General features: G+C 45.6%; 2 protein-coding genes across 2 annotated transcripts in view; one reads left to right on the top strand and one right to left on the bottom strand.

Moving 5' to 3' along the window:
* LOC122375056 (protein FAM13A-like) overlaps nucleotides 1–19,410 on the bottom strand; it is a 69,694-nt gene that overhangs the window by 47,674 nt on the left and 2,610 nt on the right. The window lies entirely within an intron of this gene.
* LOC122375055 (galactoside alpha-(1,2)-fucosyltransferase 1-like) lies at nucleotides 17,501–18,331 on the top strand. The gene has a single exon (XM_043354211.1). It carries the CDS (start codon nucleotides 17,501–17,503, stop codon nucleotides 18,329–18,331), a length of 831 nt encoding a protein of 276 aa, XP_043210146.1.

The raw sequence follows: 19,410 nt of genomic DNA, 5'->3' as shown, positions 1-19,410 counted from the left end.
TATTATTTTAGATAGCTCTTTTAACGCCTCTTTCGCAATCATGTCCTCAGAATTGACCTCAGATCAACAGTTTAGCCTCCAGAGGGCAAAAACCCTAAAAATAGCTTTTTTCACGAAAAATGTTTTTTTTTTAATAACTTTTGACTCGGGAGAGCCACGACATTACTTTTGCCAGCATCGTATTGTATTCACCTCGTCAAGATGCGTCGAATGAACTCTAATTTGACCTTGAAAGATCATTTCGAAAATTTGACCTCAGGTCAAGGTCATGACCTGACCGGAAAGGGTCATGTTGCATATCAGTCGATCCGTATCATCAAGTTGAACACATCTGACGTGTTTTCACCGCTCTAGCGCCTCTTTGTCAAAGGTTTTGGTAAAAAAACTGCTGAAGACCTTTCATGACCTGAGATGACCTCAGGGGCACACAGAGGGGTCACAAGTGCAATTTTCCTATTCAGTGGGTCATGTTTACCTATGAACCGATGTGTGAGAGGATTTAGAACGGCATTTGTCCAAAAGAGGCGCATTTCAATTTACTCCCATTGACCTTTAATGGAGAGGTCGCAAAATTGACTTGACCTTAGGTCACAAATATCAAAATTCCGAGGTATAAAATTCATACATACTGTTACTCTTTATCAATCGCTGAAAGTTCCAAATCGATCGTTTTGTCGGTCTACCTACAGAAAGCCGTTGAACTTTTCTGAGGTAAGGTCACTTGACGTAACCTGGTGACCTGACCTTAAATGACCGGGGTCTAAAATTTAAAAACGTGTGCGGAAAAGATGCAGGAACAGGCGTACCAAAAACTTGCGCGCTGCCGTTATTGAGATATTTGCGAAAAACCTGAGGGGGCGTAAAAAAACGCCTCCCCCAGCACGACGCGGGTGAACTCTGTTTTTGCATCGTGGGTAGTGGGCACTTTATTAAATATACTATTTTCTGTGCAATTTGATTTTTAAAAGACATAAAAACCATCCCTGTGCATGATTTTCGTCATCATTACCAATGCTCGGCGCACCGTTTCTTTAGTCTGGACAAAGGCAAATGGGCACTTTGATGGAGGAGCGAGTAAACAGTAAACACACGGTTCAAAGTCAAACAATTTACTTGAGCGGGAGCGAGCACCAATCATCGGCCATACCAGGCTCAGATCAGCCGTCAGTCGGCATTTTTTACGCTGCCCTCAGCCTCGTGAACTGAGCTGTACTGCATCAACAAATATATAGAGTGCTGTCATGACCTTTTGCAAATGTCATGACCTTTCACAAAGTTTAAAAGCAATCGCTGCAATGACATTGAATGGCGAAATACTGAACTCGTGCAATGGCGGGTCACAGAGTGGTAGGGCATCAAAATAATTTGAAAACAGCATTAAAACATCATTCGATGTAAGATCATCTATGATCGTCTCTCATCACAATGCACATCCGCATTGTCAAATCAAACAGGTCTTTTTGGTCCTACCTTTACAGGCTAAGTCCACAGAGATATGTACATACAGATACATAAAGCCAATTGAGTGCGTCTCGAGTGTTGCAGTGCACAATGCTGTCGCGTCATTGTGCAATGTGCATGACACTGAAGCAGCCTCACCGACTCTGCCGTAAGCGGTTCTGCCTGCAATTAAAACTGTTGACTATCGGCACAGAATAGCCACGCCGGTGTATGTGGAGTGCTGGCAAAAGTCAATAATACTGCCGGCCATCTCCGATGGATCGACCCGAACCGAATTACACGAACCAATCGAACTATACAAACGAACTGAAATATACCAGCTAACTATTTATTTATTTACTTATTTCTCGTTAGAGGTCCCATCCACACAGGTGTGGCTATTCCAGGACCAGAGTCACATTAAAAAGCGTATCGAGTGATAACTCACGTAAAAGCACACGCACCAGCACAGACTCAATCACACGCCCCCAGAAATGGGTCGTCACGAGCCGACGCCACTGGCAGGCAGCTGCCGCTGGAGCATATAACTCCGCAGCTCTCCTTTGAATAACCGCGTGTTCTTGTCACGAATGATTTGTGGTATATCACTAAAAGCTGTTACAGCGGAATATAAAAAGTGCCTCCTGCCTGATTCCGTTCCGAATGGTGGGAACATTCAGCATATCATCCTGTCGTGTAGTATGCTGACGGACATGGCGCCTCTGCATGAGGCTGGCGGAGAGCGTCCGGGTTGAGCAGTGGATAGCATGCGCTTTAACAATGTCAGAGCGTGAAAGACATGCAATTTGTGGGCTGAAAGCCACTCAAGTTCACGAAGGACCTCGCAGGGGCCCTGACACTTGCACGATTTTGTGGCACGCATTGACACGAATCGGATCGTGCCCGTGCGCAAACTAGTCGTGAACTGACGTGAAGTGTGCGTTAACTCGTCGTGACTTCGTGCCATGTCGGAGCAAAAACTTTGAAATGTTCAAAGTTTTGGTCATGACAAAATTTCGCAACCGGATCGTGAACTATGCGCAAACTGTTCGTGAACTCGTCGTGAACTCGTCGGGACGGTACAGGAAGTGCGTAAACTATGCGCAAACTACAGGGTCTTTCATAATGAATGTTACTTTTGAAAGAGCTATTTCTCAGGACATATATGTTCCTCATGTAATATGTACCATCACATGAAACAGAAACACATTAGCGTTTTTGCACACATAACTTTCGTTTTAATGCTCCTCAGGAATTTTCCACTGTATCGCCTTTAATTAAGGCACAGGTTTCGGCCCTCTGACGAAGGTGTCGCACCCCGCGCCTCACAACGTCTGGGTCCAGGCTTCCAGCAAACCTCTCCACTGTGGTTCGCAGTGGATGGCTGCAGGAGGGTTTTGTCTCAGATCTGCCAATGCGACTCCCCAAAACCAGTAGTCCAGCGGGGAGAGGTCAGGACTCCGTGGTGGCCATGGTCGCTCGGTGAGGCGGCTGATAACGCGCTCTTCGAAATTCTCGATCAGCCACTGGCGCAACAGCTGCCGTGGTGCGCACTGTGGCACCATCCTGCTGGAACCACAGGCCGTCTCTTTGAACTTTGTCCCTGACCTGAGGCAGAAGCATTCCTTGAGCAGCCTGAGGTAAGCCACCCCGTTCAGTGTTGACGCAGGGGAGAGCCAATGGATGAAGACTTGTCCGTCGACCGTAATCCGTAATACGTTTTAGTGGTGTCGACATACTCTGCTTTTCCGCGAAGGAAAATTGGCGTTGGCCGTTTTCACGACGGAACTTTCGCAGAGGAACTTATTTAATACCTAAAAAGTACCTACCCTTTGAGGCCTTAACATCCCTCAAACTGAAATATTTTATGTTCAAAATAATTTTAGAAGTTTAAATCCGGGCATTTTTTGCCCTCAAATCACTTATTTATTTACAAACACAGCAATTTTTGGTTCTAGTAGCCCACCTTTCGACTATGAGGTATCAAATCAGCGTGGCAACTTTACTCCCTCGGGTATCTAATTCCGGAATTCTTAAAAACAAGGAAAGTATATATCGAGCTTTCTTTTATGCCTATTGAGTTATGTTTTAATGGTGATTAAAATATGGCAAATTTTTTAATTACATTTCACATAAGAAAAACACGCAAAACAATGAAACAAAAATAACTACGGTGGAAATAACCAATCAGCACCTCAGTAGGATATGACGTCATACAAGAATGGTGTTGAAGGCCGTTTGCAGTCCCGGCCGGTAGGTCACGTGACCGCCGGGAGCCTCGGGTCACGCGGCGGTCGGGAGTCGGACGCGGGACGTGGTCGCGGGTGGACGCGCGGGGCATCATGCTTTGCTTTGCTTGCTTTGTCAACTTAATATAACTTACGATCGCATACGTGTGAAACCCAAACACTGCTCAGTGCCCTTAGAAATTGAGTTTTGGAAAGCTCAAGTCCCTATAGCTCCTCAGGTCGGCAACAGTTGAAGCCTCATCTGGACTAGTGAAAAAAGCGAGGGTAAGGAACCTTGTGTTGCTTTTTCTTTTACCGTTATAATTATCTCAAACCATCACAATTTTGAGTTGCCACATTGTCTGGTTCACTACATTCGTGTAAAACTTGGTGAAGGCTGGTGGCTCAAAGAAAGGTGAAGATATTTCTTTAAGTGCCTAATCCGTGAAATATCCCGGCTTTACAAATCTACACTTTTCATTTTTTCCACGATACATTTTTTAAAATTGTTAAAATTTATTCAACATTTGTTAAAAGGGGCTTTGGTTTGGTGTAAACTAGATCATAAAGTTTACTATAGTTTTGTGCAAAACCTGGTGGCTGAAGAAAATAGTAATTTTGCTAAAATGATGTGCGGAAATTTGTTGCTTTCCAATTTCCAAATCAAATTACTCATACCTATATTTCATTCAAAATTAGGAGGCATTATTACTGTTTTTCTTGCAACATGAACTGAGTTTGGGTGCAGTGCTCCGGAAACGTTGTGGAACTTTAAGCTAGCTAGAGCAGTTTCCATAAAAATTGTTTAGATAGTTGACATGGCATGTTGACAACGGTTTTGCTGTTTCTAAAAAAGTGAAAAATATTTTCCTGCATTAAACAGACAAGGCATGTTATTCTCATAAGCTATCGAATGTGTGTGCGTGTGTGTGTGTTTTTTTTAAGCTGTCAATTGTAACTTCAGTTACTTCACTTTAGAACATATTGCCCAGAATGCGTCACTGATCATGAGCTGGTATATCATATCATATGTAGCAAATACATAAATGGGAATAGTGTGTCATGAATTTTTGTGCATACTTCTGGATCATCTGTAATTACATCAAAGGCTCGGCTCAAGAGTGTCCTGCCGACCAGCTTATGCCCAACCCTTTCTGTCCGCAGAACGTCTTCCGTCGCCTGCGACTCCCGCACGCCGTTTGCGCCCCGGCCGTCCGTACCGGTCTTCGCGCTGCGAGCCGCGCTGCTGGAGTTCGCGGCGGCGTCGTGGAGCTCCCATCGGGACAACGTGTGATGCCCGCGTCGAGCTTATAAGCCGTGAGCTTCGATTGGCGGCTCACGCGGTCACCAGCTGTATGTACAGCCTCGGCCCCGACGACCCCGCTAATGGCCGAGACCGGCATACCCCCTGCATGGGTCCGCTGTCCGGCGCAGCGCTGGCCGCCCGCATGTTACGTTTGGCTGTATCGCTGCCCAGCGGGAGCGCGCTCCACGCTGCGGTAGAGGCACACGTTGCGACCCGACTGAGGACCGCAACCGGATGGTGAGACGTCGGCCTCTGCGCCCTGGCCGGGGTAGGCGTGACCGACGTCACAGTGGAGGAACACCCAAACAAGACCAGCCCACCGTCGGAGCAGCATGGAAATATCATGTTCTGCCTGGACGTCGGACCCGGCGGCCGCAGAGCACCTGCACACGTGCGGAGAGGGGCGCTGGAGGCGCGGCTTCTGACATCCCGCGGCGCGGCTGCTGGCAATACCTGACAACGGCGGCAATGGAGGCGGTTGGGAACAGCTGCAGCAATGGTGATGGCGGTGATGGCGACATGGCGGTTTGGGACTTCATCTCAGCGCGGCCGCCGCCCAGGCGCCGCTGCGCCCGGCTGCTCAGCCACCTACCGGATGGCGGGGTGGCCCTTACGGCCCTCACGCCCGTTCGGTCTGCGGCCACGTTCTGGGGTGGCCGTCGCGGGGTTAGCGGCGTTGGACTTCGTCCTTTATCCAGACTGCACCGTACCATCTGAACGGATGGATCTGCCAAGAAAGATGACATCCAAGGCGGCTATGAGGCGATCACAAAGCTTCAGCAAGAGCTTCTCCTTCATGGGGCCGGCCGGCCGTTAAGTCGCAACACCGGCTGCCGAGTGCCAACAGCTGCGTGCGCTGGCGCCGACGCGTTGTGGGCCGCGCTGCTGACGCTCAAGCTGCGATATCAACCATCTATGAATAAGTGGCAGCGGTGGCGGCTTGTCAGTTGTTAACGTGCCTTTGCAGACGTTGTGAATAGCCCGCGTTGGAATCGCATGGTTGGCAACACCACGCAAGCTAAAATGGGCTTCCTTGATGAACCTACTTTTTAAGCATTGTAGCCTTTGTAATTTTTGATGTTTTGCTGTAGGTATTATTTTCTACATATACTATATAGGCACTCACGTGCTTTGAATCGCGCAATGCAATTGAACCATGGTAAAGACAATGATAAATGAACTGAGAGCTGACATGCCCCATGCTTTGTGCGAGTGTGTGTGTGTGTGTGTGTTTTTTTTTTTTTTTTTGGCGAGTCGATAAAAGTGGTTTTGGACACTGGATGAGTTTTTAGGGGTGTGGTGAGGGGGAATGTAATTCCACAGACCTTTTGTCAGATTCACCAATGCAGTAGGTCTGTGCGGTATTTAGATATCGGAGCATTCTTTGAAAGTCGTGAATAGGGCAACTGAGAAGCTACCTATAGCCGTGATATCCCCTCACAAAAACTTCTTTTAAATAACCGGGGATAAGTACATAAGCAGAGTAATTGCTATTACGAACACCTAGGTATCACAATGCTGAGCGAATAGGAAAATCTATAGATGGAGAATTGTGCCGCGTTACGGGTGCTCGGGCGCAGCCAATCCAGCGTTACCCCAGCGGTGACCTTGACCCGCATCGTCTGTCTCGGCTCCAAAGCCAAACCGGCGTGGAATTGGGAGCGCTCGAGCACTCATGGTCCAGCGCAATTCTCCACCTGAATCCATTCCTGATACACATTTGCTTGCTCATAGTCATGTAACCCCGGTAAATTCATCTAACTTTCATATTGGTCGCTCCATAGACAGATGGCCACAGATATCAACTTAAAAGGCCATTGTTGCATTCATTTAGTGGAGATCATTAAAGAGCCGTGATAGGCCACAAGTCGCGTGACATCATACGTGTAACAACCAATGACGTCGGCCTGCAAAACCCAATGGAAGCGGCTAGCAGCGTGCAATAAAACAGGGCGCTGCTTTCTAAATGTCTGTCGTGCGCCATAAATGAATATATCTTTTGTAGTGTGGCAACTCAGTATCTTTTTTTAACTATTGTACTAGTATTTAATAATTTCATAATTTTATAATTGTGCTTACGCTTTATGTTGATGTTAGTGATAAATCCTTAGATAAAGTAAATCGATGTGATATTTAATAAAAAAATAGCAAACTAACGCGCCATTCATTCGAAAGCTGGTAAACCTACTAAAAAGAACTACTAAAATTCCTGAGGAACCAAAGGATTATATTGGTATCAAATAGATGCCTGCTATTCCGTCGTGAAAACGGCCGTTGTGAATTTTTTATTTTTTTTTTTGGGGACAAAACCCTAATCAATTTGCAACAATACGCATATAAAATTCACGCGAAAGTGATAAATTAAGAGCTCCTAACTAAATGTTCAAAAGTAACATTCATTATGAAAGACCCTGTATGCGAAAAGTATTCGTGAACTCGTCCTACCAGCTCGTGCCAATGTGTGGATCTCGGCTTGCTTCGCAGCGCGAAATTTGGGATTGTTTGGTGTTTTTCCCGAGTCGATTGGACGCCTAGATGGGAAGTAATGACCGAAAATGTATTTAACGGGTCATTTCAGGTCAAAGAGGTCAAACTAGGTCACACGGGCTCATGTTAGGTCACAGAGGTCAGATTAGGTCACACGGTGTCAGGTTAGGTCACAGAGGTCACCATGAGATCACGACGGGTCACGCCAGGTCGCAGAGGTCAGACAAGGTCATGATAGGTCAGACCAGGTCAAACTGGTCACATAAGGCACGGTCAGTTTGTGTCACTGGAGGTCACGATGGGTCTTACCAGGACACGGAGCTTACAATACATTAATGAATGGGAGGTCCCATTTCTATATGGCATGCCCAAGTCGGCACAAATTGCGCAGACTTGTCGTGCCAATGCGTGAAGTGCGTAAACTATGCGCAAACTATGCGGAAAGCATGCGTGAACTCGTCGTACCAGTCCGTGCCAATGTGGACACTGATGGGCACGCATTCATGAATTATTCTAGAAATCGTCGTGAACTGGTCTTGCATTAGTCGTGAACAGAGCGGGAGCCATCCCAGTTCGTGCACGAAAATGGCACGGCTTGCCACGACAAAATCGTGACCAAAAGTCGTGCAAGTGTCAGGGCACCTTGCGCACCTCACGCGATCGAATTCGCGACGCCCCGAGATGACGCGTGCGGCAAAATTTAACACTTTTTGAAGTCGCCCAGTTTGTGTGGCATTGCATGTTCCGTAAATGATTATACAGTAACGGATGAGTGATATGACTAGAGCTTGGAATAGTGTTGTGAGTGTCGCACGAGGCAGTGGCCAGTGACTATGACGGCAGTGACTCAAACCAATTAAATTCCAGTGCAGCGCCGTACTACATCATCGGTGTGGGCGGTGAAAGTCATGCATTGGTCAAATACGACACCCAGGTTTCGCACCGTGAGAGAACCAGAGACAGTCGCGCCCATGAATTTGATGAAAACGGATGGTAGCTGTCGAAGATTTTGCGCGGGTACCGAGAGCTACCTATAAGTTGTGTTTTCTTTAGCGTTTATTTTCATGCCATTTTTGCCGAACCAGTGAGAAAATTTCAGTTAAATTTCGTTCCATGGAACTTAATAAGGACGCCAATGTCTCCGGGCCTCCCATTCACGAGAAACTGAGTGTCGTCTGCGTACTGAACGATACACGCGTCATCAGCATATAGCGGAAGGTCATTCGCATAAATGCTGTACAACAGCGGTCCGAGCGCTGACCCCTGGTAAGTACCGATAGGGTTTGGAAGCGGCGCAGAAAGGGCGCGCGAGCCACTCTGGCCCTGAATGACGACCTGCTGATAGTGATCAGCAAGGTAGCTGGCAAACCACCGAGTGTCCACGTTGTACATCTCGAGCTTTCTCAACAGGCCATCGTGCGGAACAACGTCGAAACATTTGGACAGGTCTAACAGGCATAAAAGGCTGATCTCTCTGTTGTCCATGGCCTCAAACACTATCTGTTACAGTAAGAAGAGCGGTGTCAGTGAAGTGATTAGACCTAAAACCATGCTGACATAGATGAAAATAAGTGATGTGTGGTGAAGTAACTAAAAAGCTGTTCAGTGTTCATACACGACCCGTTCAGTGGCTTTGACGATGGTTGGCAGAATAGAGATTGGTCTAAAATTGGACACATCGGTAGATTTCGGCGTCTTCTGAATAGGATGCACTAAGGCCAGCTTCAAAGAGTTCGGCACAGAGTGACTATGCGAAACTAGAGTTGCAAACTACTATATAGAGAGGCAAACTACTATATAAACCAGCCTATTTTTACGGATGAAATACGTTACGAACTGAATTACATGAGCGATAGAAACCATCTTATCAATGCCGTGAATAGGATTTGGCAACAATGGCCGGAGTTACCGCCAATAATATGAAATATTATGATGTTAGAAAATACTTTTTACTTTATTCTACTTTTTTGACTTATTTCACTATCATTTCTTTGAATCATGAGTATAAGGTCATTTTCTAGCATAATATTCATAATTATGCTCCAACTAACCATAGCTCACCTCCAACAAATAATATGAAATGTTTTATTTTCATGTATGACGTACGTCCAGGTAGTCTCGCCGAATGAGGTTAATGGCGTGAACGATTATGAATATTGCCTGAATGAATAAATGAATGGTTGAACAATTATGAGTGTTACCAAATGCCGTGAATGCGCATTCAAGGCATTTGGTAAGATTGGGTCCATGATTCATGTTATCTATGCCCGAAACGTTCAGCGAAGCAAACTACGAACCAAGCCAATCTATATACTCTAGGAACCGAGGTATGCGAACGAACCAAATTATACGAATGAACCGAACTATACAAACGAGATTAACTTCCGAACCGTACGGAACTTTACAAAACCAACGGACTAAACGAGCCGAACCAAACTTAACAAACAAGCAATATACACTGGACGAAATACAGAAACTTATAGCCAAATTACATTAACGAACTAATTGAACAGCTGATTCGCTGATTCGGTGTTTCGACCGATCGACAAATGTTTTGTCATGTCAGCAACAGAAGGTGGCAATTTACGACGACACATAGACATATTGACACAATCATAACAATCCTTAGCTGTGACTTTTCCGCTTTGGTGGTAAGTCCCCAGTGTTTTTTTTTTTTATTCTTCTTCTTAGAGTGGTTAATATTTCCGTAATTAATTCCGACTTCACACCGTTCATTATACGTATTATGTTTATGTCATGTCGGTTTATAAATTGCTAATATATCGGCTGATATCTATTGATACAGTTCTTCAGTAATCGTAGATAATAGCATCACAAGACTGGATAAAACTAATAAAACGTATAACCTCAAACCTGCCTGTTCATTTTCTTGCACAAGCGTGCAAATTGCTGGTTGGTTACAGCCGAGCATACGATTCTCCCACCTTGTAACTCAGTTAACAAATCACGAAGTAGAATATCCCATAACGAATGGTGGCTGATTCCATCACAAATCGCCTAATCGTCCAGACAGGGGGCCACCGCGGGCCAGATTCTTGGTTGGGCTGGACCATGACCCCAACATTTCCGGGCACTATAGTGCCTGGAAGGATTTATAGATCCCTAGTGAGGGATCTATAGATCCCTCACGAATCTATAGATCCCTCATGAAACTATAGGTCCCTCATGATCTATAGATCATGATCTATAGATCATGTAATAAACCAATTAGTACAACTCAAATATTTTCATAAACACATGTGTGTTTTTGAATATGTTTGATCTGTACTAATCCGTTAATTATTTACATCCCTATGGCTTTAAAATTGAGTAAGGAACTACTGTGGAATCTATTTAAAGGGACTGTCCCACCTTTAACATGGGGTTTGAGTTGAGATAGCCAAGTTTGCGGCGAGGTTCAGAAACCACTATCTATCTATGTTGCAACCCCCGCGGCCTCTTGGTGTTGAAGAAATTCGTTTCCTTCATTTGAAAATGGGCCTTGTACAAGGCCCTATCTTCAACATGGAGCGACCGTTAGTGTGACGTCACCTCGTTAAGTCATTCTGATTTAAATGGGTTTGTTCGTTGAAAAATCGCTTAAAACTTGGTCTGAACTTTGTTGTGGTGCCTACAGAGTAAAAAGAATCAGCTTTATGACAGTAATGTGGCCTGGGGAAGGAGGTAATTTTGGGCTGTGACGTCACATATTTGAAAGTTTGTGTTTGGAATATGGGAAGCCTAAGATGTTTAATGAAAAATAAATGCCAGAACCGTGTTCCTGGTCATCCAATCTATAAAGTCGGGCACAATTTAACTGGTTTTAACAACATTTTAGAAGGTGGGATAGTCCCTTTAATGTGCAGTGTCAGACCTCCCAGAAACCGTAAAATGTGAATGTAATACGGCATCCGAGTGACGATACCATTCCTCAACCGACAGCACACGCGAGACTTCTGACTAATGATGTCTTAGAGAAAATTTTGAAACCGATACCAAACCAAATACCAACTAACACAATGGCAAAATATACCTAAAAAGAAACTAACTTGTAAAATGAATAGAAATACCACGTTTTTACCAAATGGAGGATCTCATACAATAGTGATGCCTCATAATACTATCAAAATACCAAATGCATTAGGTTTCAAATACCAAATACCAAGTTTGTATCGGTTTGGTATCGGTATACCACAAAGTTGGTATCCAATGGACATCTCTACTTCTGACATCCAAACTCCAACGCACCAAGCCATTTCCTTGCATGACCTACCAGCACCCTCGTTATATAGCAAATATAAACAATGCAACACACATCTGAGGCGCTCCACATGTCAACGCATCTCTCCCAGCGCCGGCCAACCTGGCCCGGTCAGTAGGGCAGAGCACACCGCTCAGTACCCGCGAGACCCGAGTCTATAAAGGCAGGGAGTCCAACGGCAGCACGCGAGAAGTCAGCGGCAGCCGCGCGGCACGGAAGGTCAGACCGCACTAGTAGGTACTGTGCTGTGTAGTGTGGATAGTATGAGCCGTTTTCACGACGATTAGATCGGACATATCTTGGATTCACATTTTTTAATTAGTTCACACTTGGTCCGGTTTGGTCAAATTAGGTTCATAGTTGATTCTGAGTAGTTTTTCAGCTTAGGTTGCACTACCTGATTAATTGCCAGATTTATCAAATTATCAGATACCCATTATTTCCTTTTATCCCATTGAAGTAAATCCATAAACTTGGATACATGTCCAATGGATTATATGCATTATCTTGTGAGATTGAGATTTGGTGCACATCAGGTCGAGTTTGTGCAGTTGCCAGATAAACTATCTTGAAAACTTCAAGTGTCTACTGATCCGTATATTAGTATTCTGGTTAGTATAAGCCGTTTTCACGACGGGCTATCTGGCGAATGCACCTAACTTGACCAAATCTACACCGAATCTATTTTACATCAAATACCTTCATATCAGATTTTATTTCGAAGTTTTCATCGAAAATAATGTAGATACTTTGACAAATGAGGTCCATAAGCATCTGTACAACCAAAACTGACAAGTTTGACGAAACACAATGAACCAAATCTGCACCAAATCTGCACCAAATCACTAAATCTGCACCTTATCCGCACCAAATGGCTATCAGATGGCCATCGTGAAAATGGCTATTGTACAGCGGTGGATCGGGTCAGGTCATGAAAAGTCAGGTGAGGTCAAGTTTGGGTCGGGTCAGGTCAGATATGTGTGGTGCCGAGTCGGGTTCATTCAGGTCAAGTCACGTCTAGTCGGGTCATGCCAGTGGGGTCGGGTTAGTCGGGTCGGGTCGGGCGGGGTCGGGTTAGTCGGATCGGGTTAGTCGGGTCGGGTCGGGTCAGATCACACCCAGGTGCGTGATACGCTGTAGAATTAAAAAAAAAGATATGCCGTTCTAGGTCATTTTGAATAGTTTGTCATTAGGGACGGGTCGGGGTCACAGCCAGGTAAATCACGTAAATTCAAATGCAAGAATATTCGCAAAAAAGTGTTTACTAGATGCAGCTTGACCATAGTCCATGGTGCAATTTCACATGTGGAACGTCAAGAAGTTTCTGAAAATTGCAATATAATCATTTGTAACGGTGAGCCTTTCCCCAGTGGAAATTTTACAAAAGCCTAGTTGTTCTAGTGAAGAGGCTTTCACACACGTTTTTATCTCTCAAAAAAAAAAATGTAGAAAAATATTAAGTAATTTAAATATTTGTACCTTCAACAATTTCGAAACAGTTGTTTATCTAAAACAATCGTTTCGTAGCCACGTGTTTTTGCGTCATATCGTTCATGAAAAGAAGTGTAATCCCAAACCTCGCCCGTATTCACCTTTTTCAGCGTATACCGTATAAGAGGGGGTCCGCACGACCCCACAGCCTGGTGGAGCTAGACCTTCGCGAAAAAAAAACAAGCCGTAGCCCGTGACGAGAGGAAGCCGATGATACCCAATTTTAAGGTACTAGGCCATTGGTTGACCTCCCAGGCCAGGTCAATGACCCAAAAGTCGGGGAAATAGGAACTTCCTAGAACTTCGTAAAGTAAGGTTATGTTTTTTCGGGGTTCTGACTACAGATTTCATGCAAATTTTCATCAATGATGATGCATTGATGCATTTGGGTAGGTCGGGTCAGGTCAGGTCAGGTCAGGTAAGGTCAGGTCAGCCAGTAAGCATCCTGCCGGCTACCCAAAGTATAGGTGTTAAGTTAACAACCACTGACGGCTTCGTAGCATGTTACAAAGGCACCAAAACTACTCAAATGTTCAAATGGGTGCTTATTTAGAAACCAGCTCCAAAAACTGCCCCGACAACATGCAAAGCTCAATAAGTGAACCATATTCATCTTAGTCAATGAACTTGCCCTTAACTTCACGTGACCTTGACACCCACCATAATGCATGGGGCAAACACATTTCACATGTTGGATAATGTGAGCTGGCATACGCCGAATCGCGATCCCGGTCTGACATGGTCTAAAGAAACAGGTCACATGTCAAATGTCATTCGAACCAGGGTTATGAAATGTTAAGGGTAGGTGTAAAGTTGATCAAGTCGAGGGTACTGAAAATGTTGTCACGAATCGGCAGCTTTTTTTTGCACGAGTTATTCGCGAAAAACCGAGCGGAGTTTCGTTCCACCCTCACAGCCGAAGTTTCCAGATGTCGCAACGAGCCAAGAGTCAGAGTTGATCAAGCTGCCTTCGCTCCGACTCAGCAATGTTTATAAAGGTTTTAGACATCACCTGTCCAATCAGATAAGAATGAGCAACGAGAAGTCTAGAGGTCAACCTACTTTTTTAGTAGGTCATGACCTGAGTTTAACATTAGGCATCAAGTGTATCCATCATTTATGAACAATATTACGACGAAATTTATATGTGAGATGTCTGTAGTCCCAAACATCTCGTCCAAGGCGTTGTTTGCTGACTTTGCCTTTCAGCACGTTTCTTTATGCTCTCAAGCTGTTCCTCTGTTGACGACATATTGTCCGCGGCCTGACATGACCCGGTCACGATAGGGTCGTCAGATTACAGGAGTTTGTCAGGCCCCGGTCACGATAGGGTCGTCAGATTACAGGAGTTTAACATTTCGTTTTTTTTTTTTTTCTCACATGGAAAAAGGCCAATAACCATTTGTACTGTTATCGTATTGTCGTTATCTGTGACAAAAGCGTCACCTAGCCTGACCCCGAGACGGGACGGCGGGAGGGGAGGAGATCGCTGTTTGTTTCAATCAGGGCTGCGGAGTAGGAGTCGGAATCGGTCAGAGTCGACAGTTTGTTTAAGCCGGAGTCGGAGTTGATTTTTGGAAGCTGGAGTTGGAGTGGGAGTCGAAGTCACCAAAAATGCATGGACTCTGCAGGCCTGCCAGGTTGCGAAGCTGTATAGCCGGAGTCGTTTGGAGTCGATAGTTCTATCCGGATTCGGAGTCGATCTTTGGAAGCCGGAGTCGCAGTGGGAGTCAGTCACCGAAAAAAAAACAGCTCCGCGGCCCCAGTTTCAACTGTGACAAGCCGGACCCACGCGAGATCCATGTCACCGACCATCTCCAATCCACCGCAAACAGCGATCCCCCAAATTTTAGCGGCCTTTTTTAAATAAATTAAGCTCGCATGTTTGAATGGACGGGCTGACAAAACTAGAACCCACGCTAAGCAGAACTTGTTGTATAAGCCCCGACTTTTACCGTCCCATCCTGAAATTCCGAGTAACTGAAAAAAAATATATGTAAATGCCAAGCGTGCTCGTCAAAGCGACCTACTTTAACTGGCTCCGGATGCTCTCACCAGTCGCGGACCATTCCCGTTAGGAGTCTCAGTTCGTCAGTCTCAGTCTCATATATGGAGCTCGAATCGATTCGACTCGCCCTCGCTGTTGGGAATACAACTCTTTATCAACTAAGACACGTGGCAGGACTTCGGCATGTACTGAAAATGAAATAAATTATTCAACATCGTTAGCATTTACATACAAGCGCCCGCTCGAAAACAATGCGATGCTGATTCTATGCAACTGAAATCGCAGAGCCTTATACGCATGACTCCTGATGAACATCACCGTTTCATCCCGTGTCCTCGCTGCTTACGTAAGCTATCAAGAGACTTCACAAATGTTCTGTCAAGAGACATCACAAATGTTTGGAGCGGCCAGAGATCGCGGTCAAGCGAAGCGCAGCTTTTTTATGAAATTCATGCTCGGTGTTCACTTGTTCCTAACAGGAAATCTCCCATACCTGAATCCCTTTCTCGAGACATTAACGACATTTTGCGGCACTCAACCGGAACAGTGCAGCCGTTAAAGTGTTGATTGCTATCATTCCACAAGCTACCGCATCGGTTATTTGTTGCTCGCAAACTATGCTGTTCTGACTGCAAGCGCAAGGCAAATGTTCTAACTTTACCCACCACTCCATTCGCATGACTGCATTTATGCCCATGCGTGATACCAGGGGTGAGAAGCTGCATGTTCTTCCATGAACTGCCCCATGTACTTTGCGCCTATTCGCTGTATGCACGGTGCACACATGCTCTACAACATTATATGTAATTAGTCTCTTCCATACTGGAACGGAGCAGTCTTCAGATCACTTTGTGGGCCACCTTGCCCTTCAGAAGGCTTGACAATGTTTGTGCCCACTTTTTCCAAATATTCGGGAGATGCTTTTTTTAATGCATGATAATGAGGAATAACGGTTGTCAAACGAGGCACAACACTGTATCAAGGCGCACGAGGCGGCGTCTGAAAGGTCTAGCCGAGGCGCATTCGAAACAACTTTGGCATCTGAATTATATTTATTAGGGCATGTGACTTAATTTGTTAATTTGTGACAAGTGGGAGGTCACAATTGATCATAATCACATTAAAGGCTCAAGTGAACGAAGTGTCCAAGATATCAGGCTACATTTCGGCTGTATTTGATTTCAGTTTAATGTTCAGTTCAATGTATTTCGAATCATTCCATTGCATGGTTGCTTGATAATAGCCGTTTTCACGACGGGCTATCCGGCGAATGCACCTGATTTGAGCAAATCTGCACCTGATTTCTTTTACAGCAAATATCTTCATTTTAGCAATTCACTTCAGTGTTTTAATCGATGATGCTCTCTGATAATATGACAAAGCAGGCATATAAGCAATTAGTGCAGCCCTAGCTGATAGCTGCTAAGAGACACACTGAACCTGATTTGACCAAATCTGCACCTAATCTGTACCAGATGTGCACCAAATATGTACCAGATGGCCGTCGTGAAAACGGCTGATCCGGCGAATGAACCTAATTTGACCAAATCTGCACCTAATCTGCACCAAATGTGTACCAAATGGCTGTCGTGAAAACGGCTACTGTCATGTATTACATTAAGACTACCACAGTACCTAACCTACCTTTACGAATACAATACGATCTACGACATAGATAATGAATACACAGCGTTGGTATTGGTTTTTGGTCAACACAATTATTGCTGATCATCATATTGCTATTGATCATGACTACCGGCCATTTTTTCTTTTCAGACTGCTGGTACCTCCACCCTCGTGGGCCCGGAGGTCCGGATCCCATGACCGCCGGACTCCGGACATTGCGCTGGCAGGCCAGCTTATCACACAGAGCTCTTTCGACATTACTCGTGTCGATATGCTGTTTCACACTACTACTGCTGCTCGTCAACTCCAGGGGTCAGCTCCGACCTCGCGAAGAGCCTTGCGACCCCCCGGCGAGGGTCCCGCACCCGAAGGTCCAGCCGGAAAGGGTCACATCGGATAGGGTCATATCGGAGAGGACCCAGCTGCCGGAGAGGGTCCCACACTCTGAGATGGCCCTGTCGGAGAGGGTCCCACCTGCGAAGGTCTCGAAGCATGAGATGGTCCCACCGGAGAGGACCCCGAACCCGGAGAGGGTCCCACACCCGGAGAAGGTCCCGCAGGAGAGGGTCCCACCCGAGAGGCCCGCAGCTCTGACCTGCCCACCGTCGGGACGCCTACTCTCTGCCGCAAAGGGTGGTCGACTAGGTAACATCATGTTTGAATACGCCACGCTGCTGGGGGCCAGTCACATCCTTCACCGACCAGTCTGGCTGCTACCAAAGATGGCCGAAACTCTCGAGGAGTTCTTCGAACCACTATCAACACGCCCGCTACCCGTCGGATGTAACTACAACTGGACCGAGATTAGCGTGGATGCGCTAATCAAAGACGCAAAAGAGGATCGGGATTATCTTATCGGTGGCTACCCGACGGCGGTGCATTTCTTTCATCCAATACGTGACCGGGTGCTGCGAGAGCTCACCTTCCGACCCGAGCTGACCTCGTCTGCTGACCGCCGGCTGGCCGAACTGGCCCGTCGGGCTAACGTGACCTCACCAACCTTCATTGGCGTGCACGTGCGTCGTACCGACTATGCCACGTGGCTGCCTAAAATGGTCGAGGGTCGGCTAGTGGACAGGGACTACTTAGAGCGTGCTCTGGCACTGATGCGAAGTCGCCACCGCGACGCACTATTCGTGGTTGTTTCCGACGACCTGGAATGGTGTAAAAACGAGCTGATATCCCGATCCAACTCCACTGACATCGTTCTGGCCGGTGACGGTGTCCAAGCTAAACCGGGCACGGATCTGGCTCTACTGGCTGCCTGTAATCACACGGTACTCACGCACGGCACGTTTGGGTTCTGGGGGGCCTACATGGCGGGGGGTGAGGTGGTAGCACCCACACAGTACGGAAAACGGAGGACTGGTGTGGAGACTAATGTCGGTAAAGCCGGCCTCAACTGGACGAGAATAGCGGCCTTCACTGCTCCGCCGACCACGAAGGTCGTACGTGTGAACGGTCTCAGGAGAATGACTTCGTGATCTATTCTATAGACGAGAATAATATGCGAAGTGCTTGTTTCTACGATATTTCAAAGCAAGGGAATCTCTCACATAGAAAAGTCGTATTTAGTCTTTAACAAAAGACTTCAAAGTAAAGCTAAAGGCTTTTGTGCATTTTCTAACGTTACATTGGTATACCATTAATTGAATTAATCTTCTTTTAATTAAGCATTGGCTGTGAATCTGATTCAATCGATGTAAAAAGGCGCACTTGCTCATGGAATGCGCTCAGCTAAGCACACATTAAAACTAAAAAGGACAGAGCAAGAGGGAAATTAAATAACTTTTAGCAAACGTATGCTCCCAACATAAAATAGGTTCAACAAGAGGTTTATTATCTGAAATCGCGTATATGGCATTAAAAAACAACCACGAAGATATGGGTACCTATAGTTAATTACTTACACAAATAATTACAAATTAATTATGCGCAATGCACTTGCCAGCGACTGCTTCAAATCATTTTACAGATTGTTAAATGAAACGAGTGAAACATGTTGCGCTGGGGAATGGTTTGTTGCTGTTATTATTTATTATGAATTGTTATCGTTATCATTGTTTTTGTTTACACTACCGTTGGAATCTTTAATATAGAATTATTGTACTCGAATATGCTGGATTATATTGAAAACAATTTTGGCATAATTAATGTTGATATAAATCCGATAGCTCTCGGGGGTAGGTACTACACCCCTCATCAGCCGTGAGGTTCCTGGTGGCGATAGGGATTTACAACAAAAATCAGATTCATTGGTAAAAGACAAATCCAATAGTGCTCAATTTCAACTCCTCAGGTCAATCAATGGCCTTCCAGGTCAAGTGAAACTACAAACTGTTGCTGTTTAGGGTCACCATTGGAATATCACGTGCGCTGCCCGTCATGACCTCATTTGATCTAAAATGGCATACGGACGGACCATTGTCTAACGCAAACGCAACTCACGAACGGGAGCAAAACATTGCCTTGAGTTCAAGTGATCGTGTCAGAAAGAACGCGCTCGCTTGGTATGTGTTTGTATGTTTGTGTGTGTGTGTGTGTGTGTGTGTGTGTGTGTGTG

This window comes from Amphibalanus amphitrite, unplaced genomic scaffold (assembly GCF_019059575.1).
Source record: "Amphibalanus amphitrite isolate SeventyFive unplaced genomic scaffold, NRLGWU_Aamphi_draft 001766F_arrow, whole genome shotgun sequence".
Lineage (NCBI taxonomy): Eukaryota > Metazoa > Arthropoda > Thecostraca > Balanomorpha > Balanidae > Amphibalanus > Amphibalanus amphitrite.
The sequence above is the reverse complement of the archived record's forward strand: the minus strand, read 5'-3'. Positions and strand labels throughout refer to the sequence as shown.

Excerpts from the sequence above, each read along its gene's own strand:
- LOC122375055 (XM_043354211.1), top strand. The coding sequence starts at position 17,501 with ATGTTTGAATACGCCACGCTGCTGGGGGCCAGTCACATCCTTCACCGA.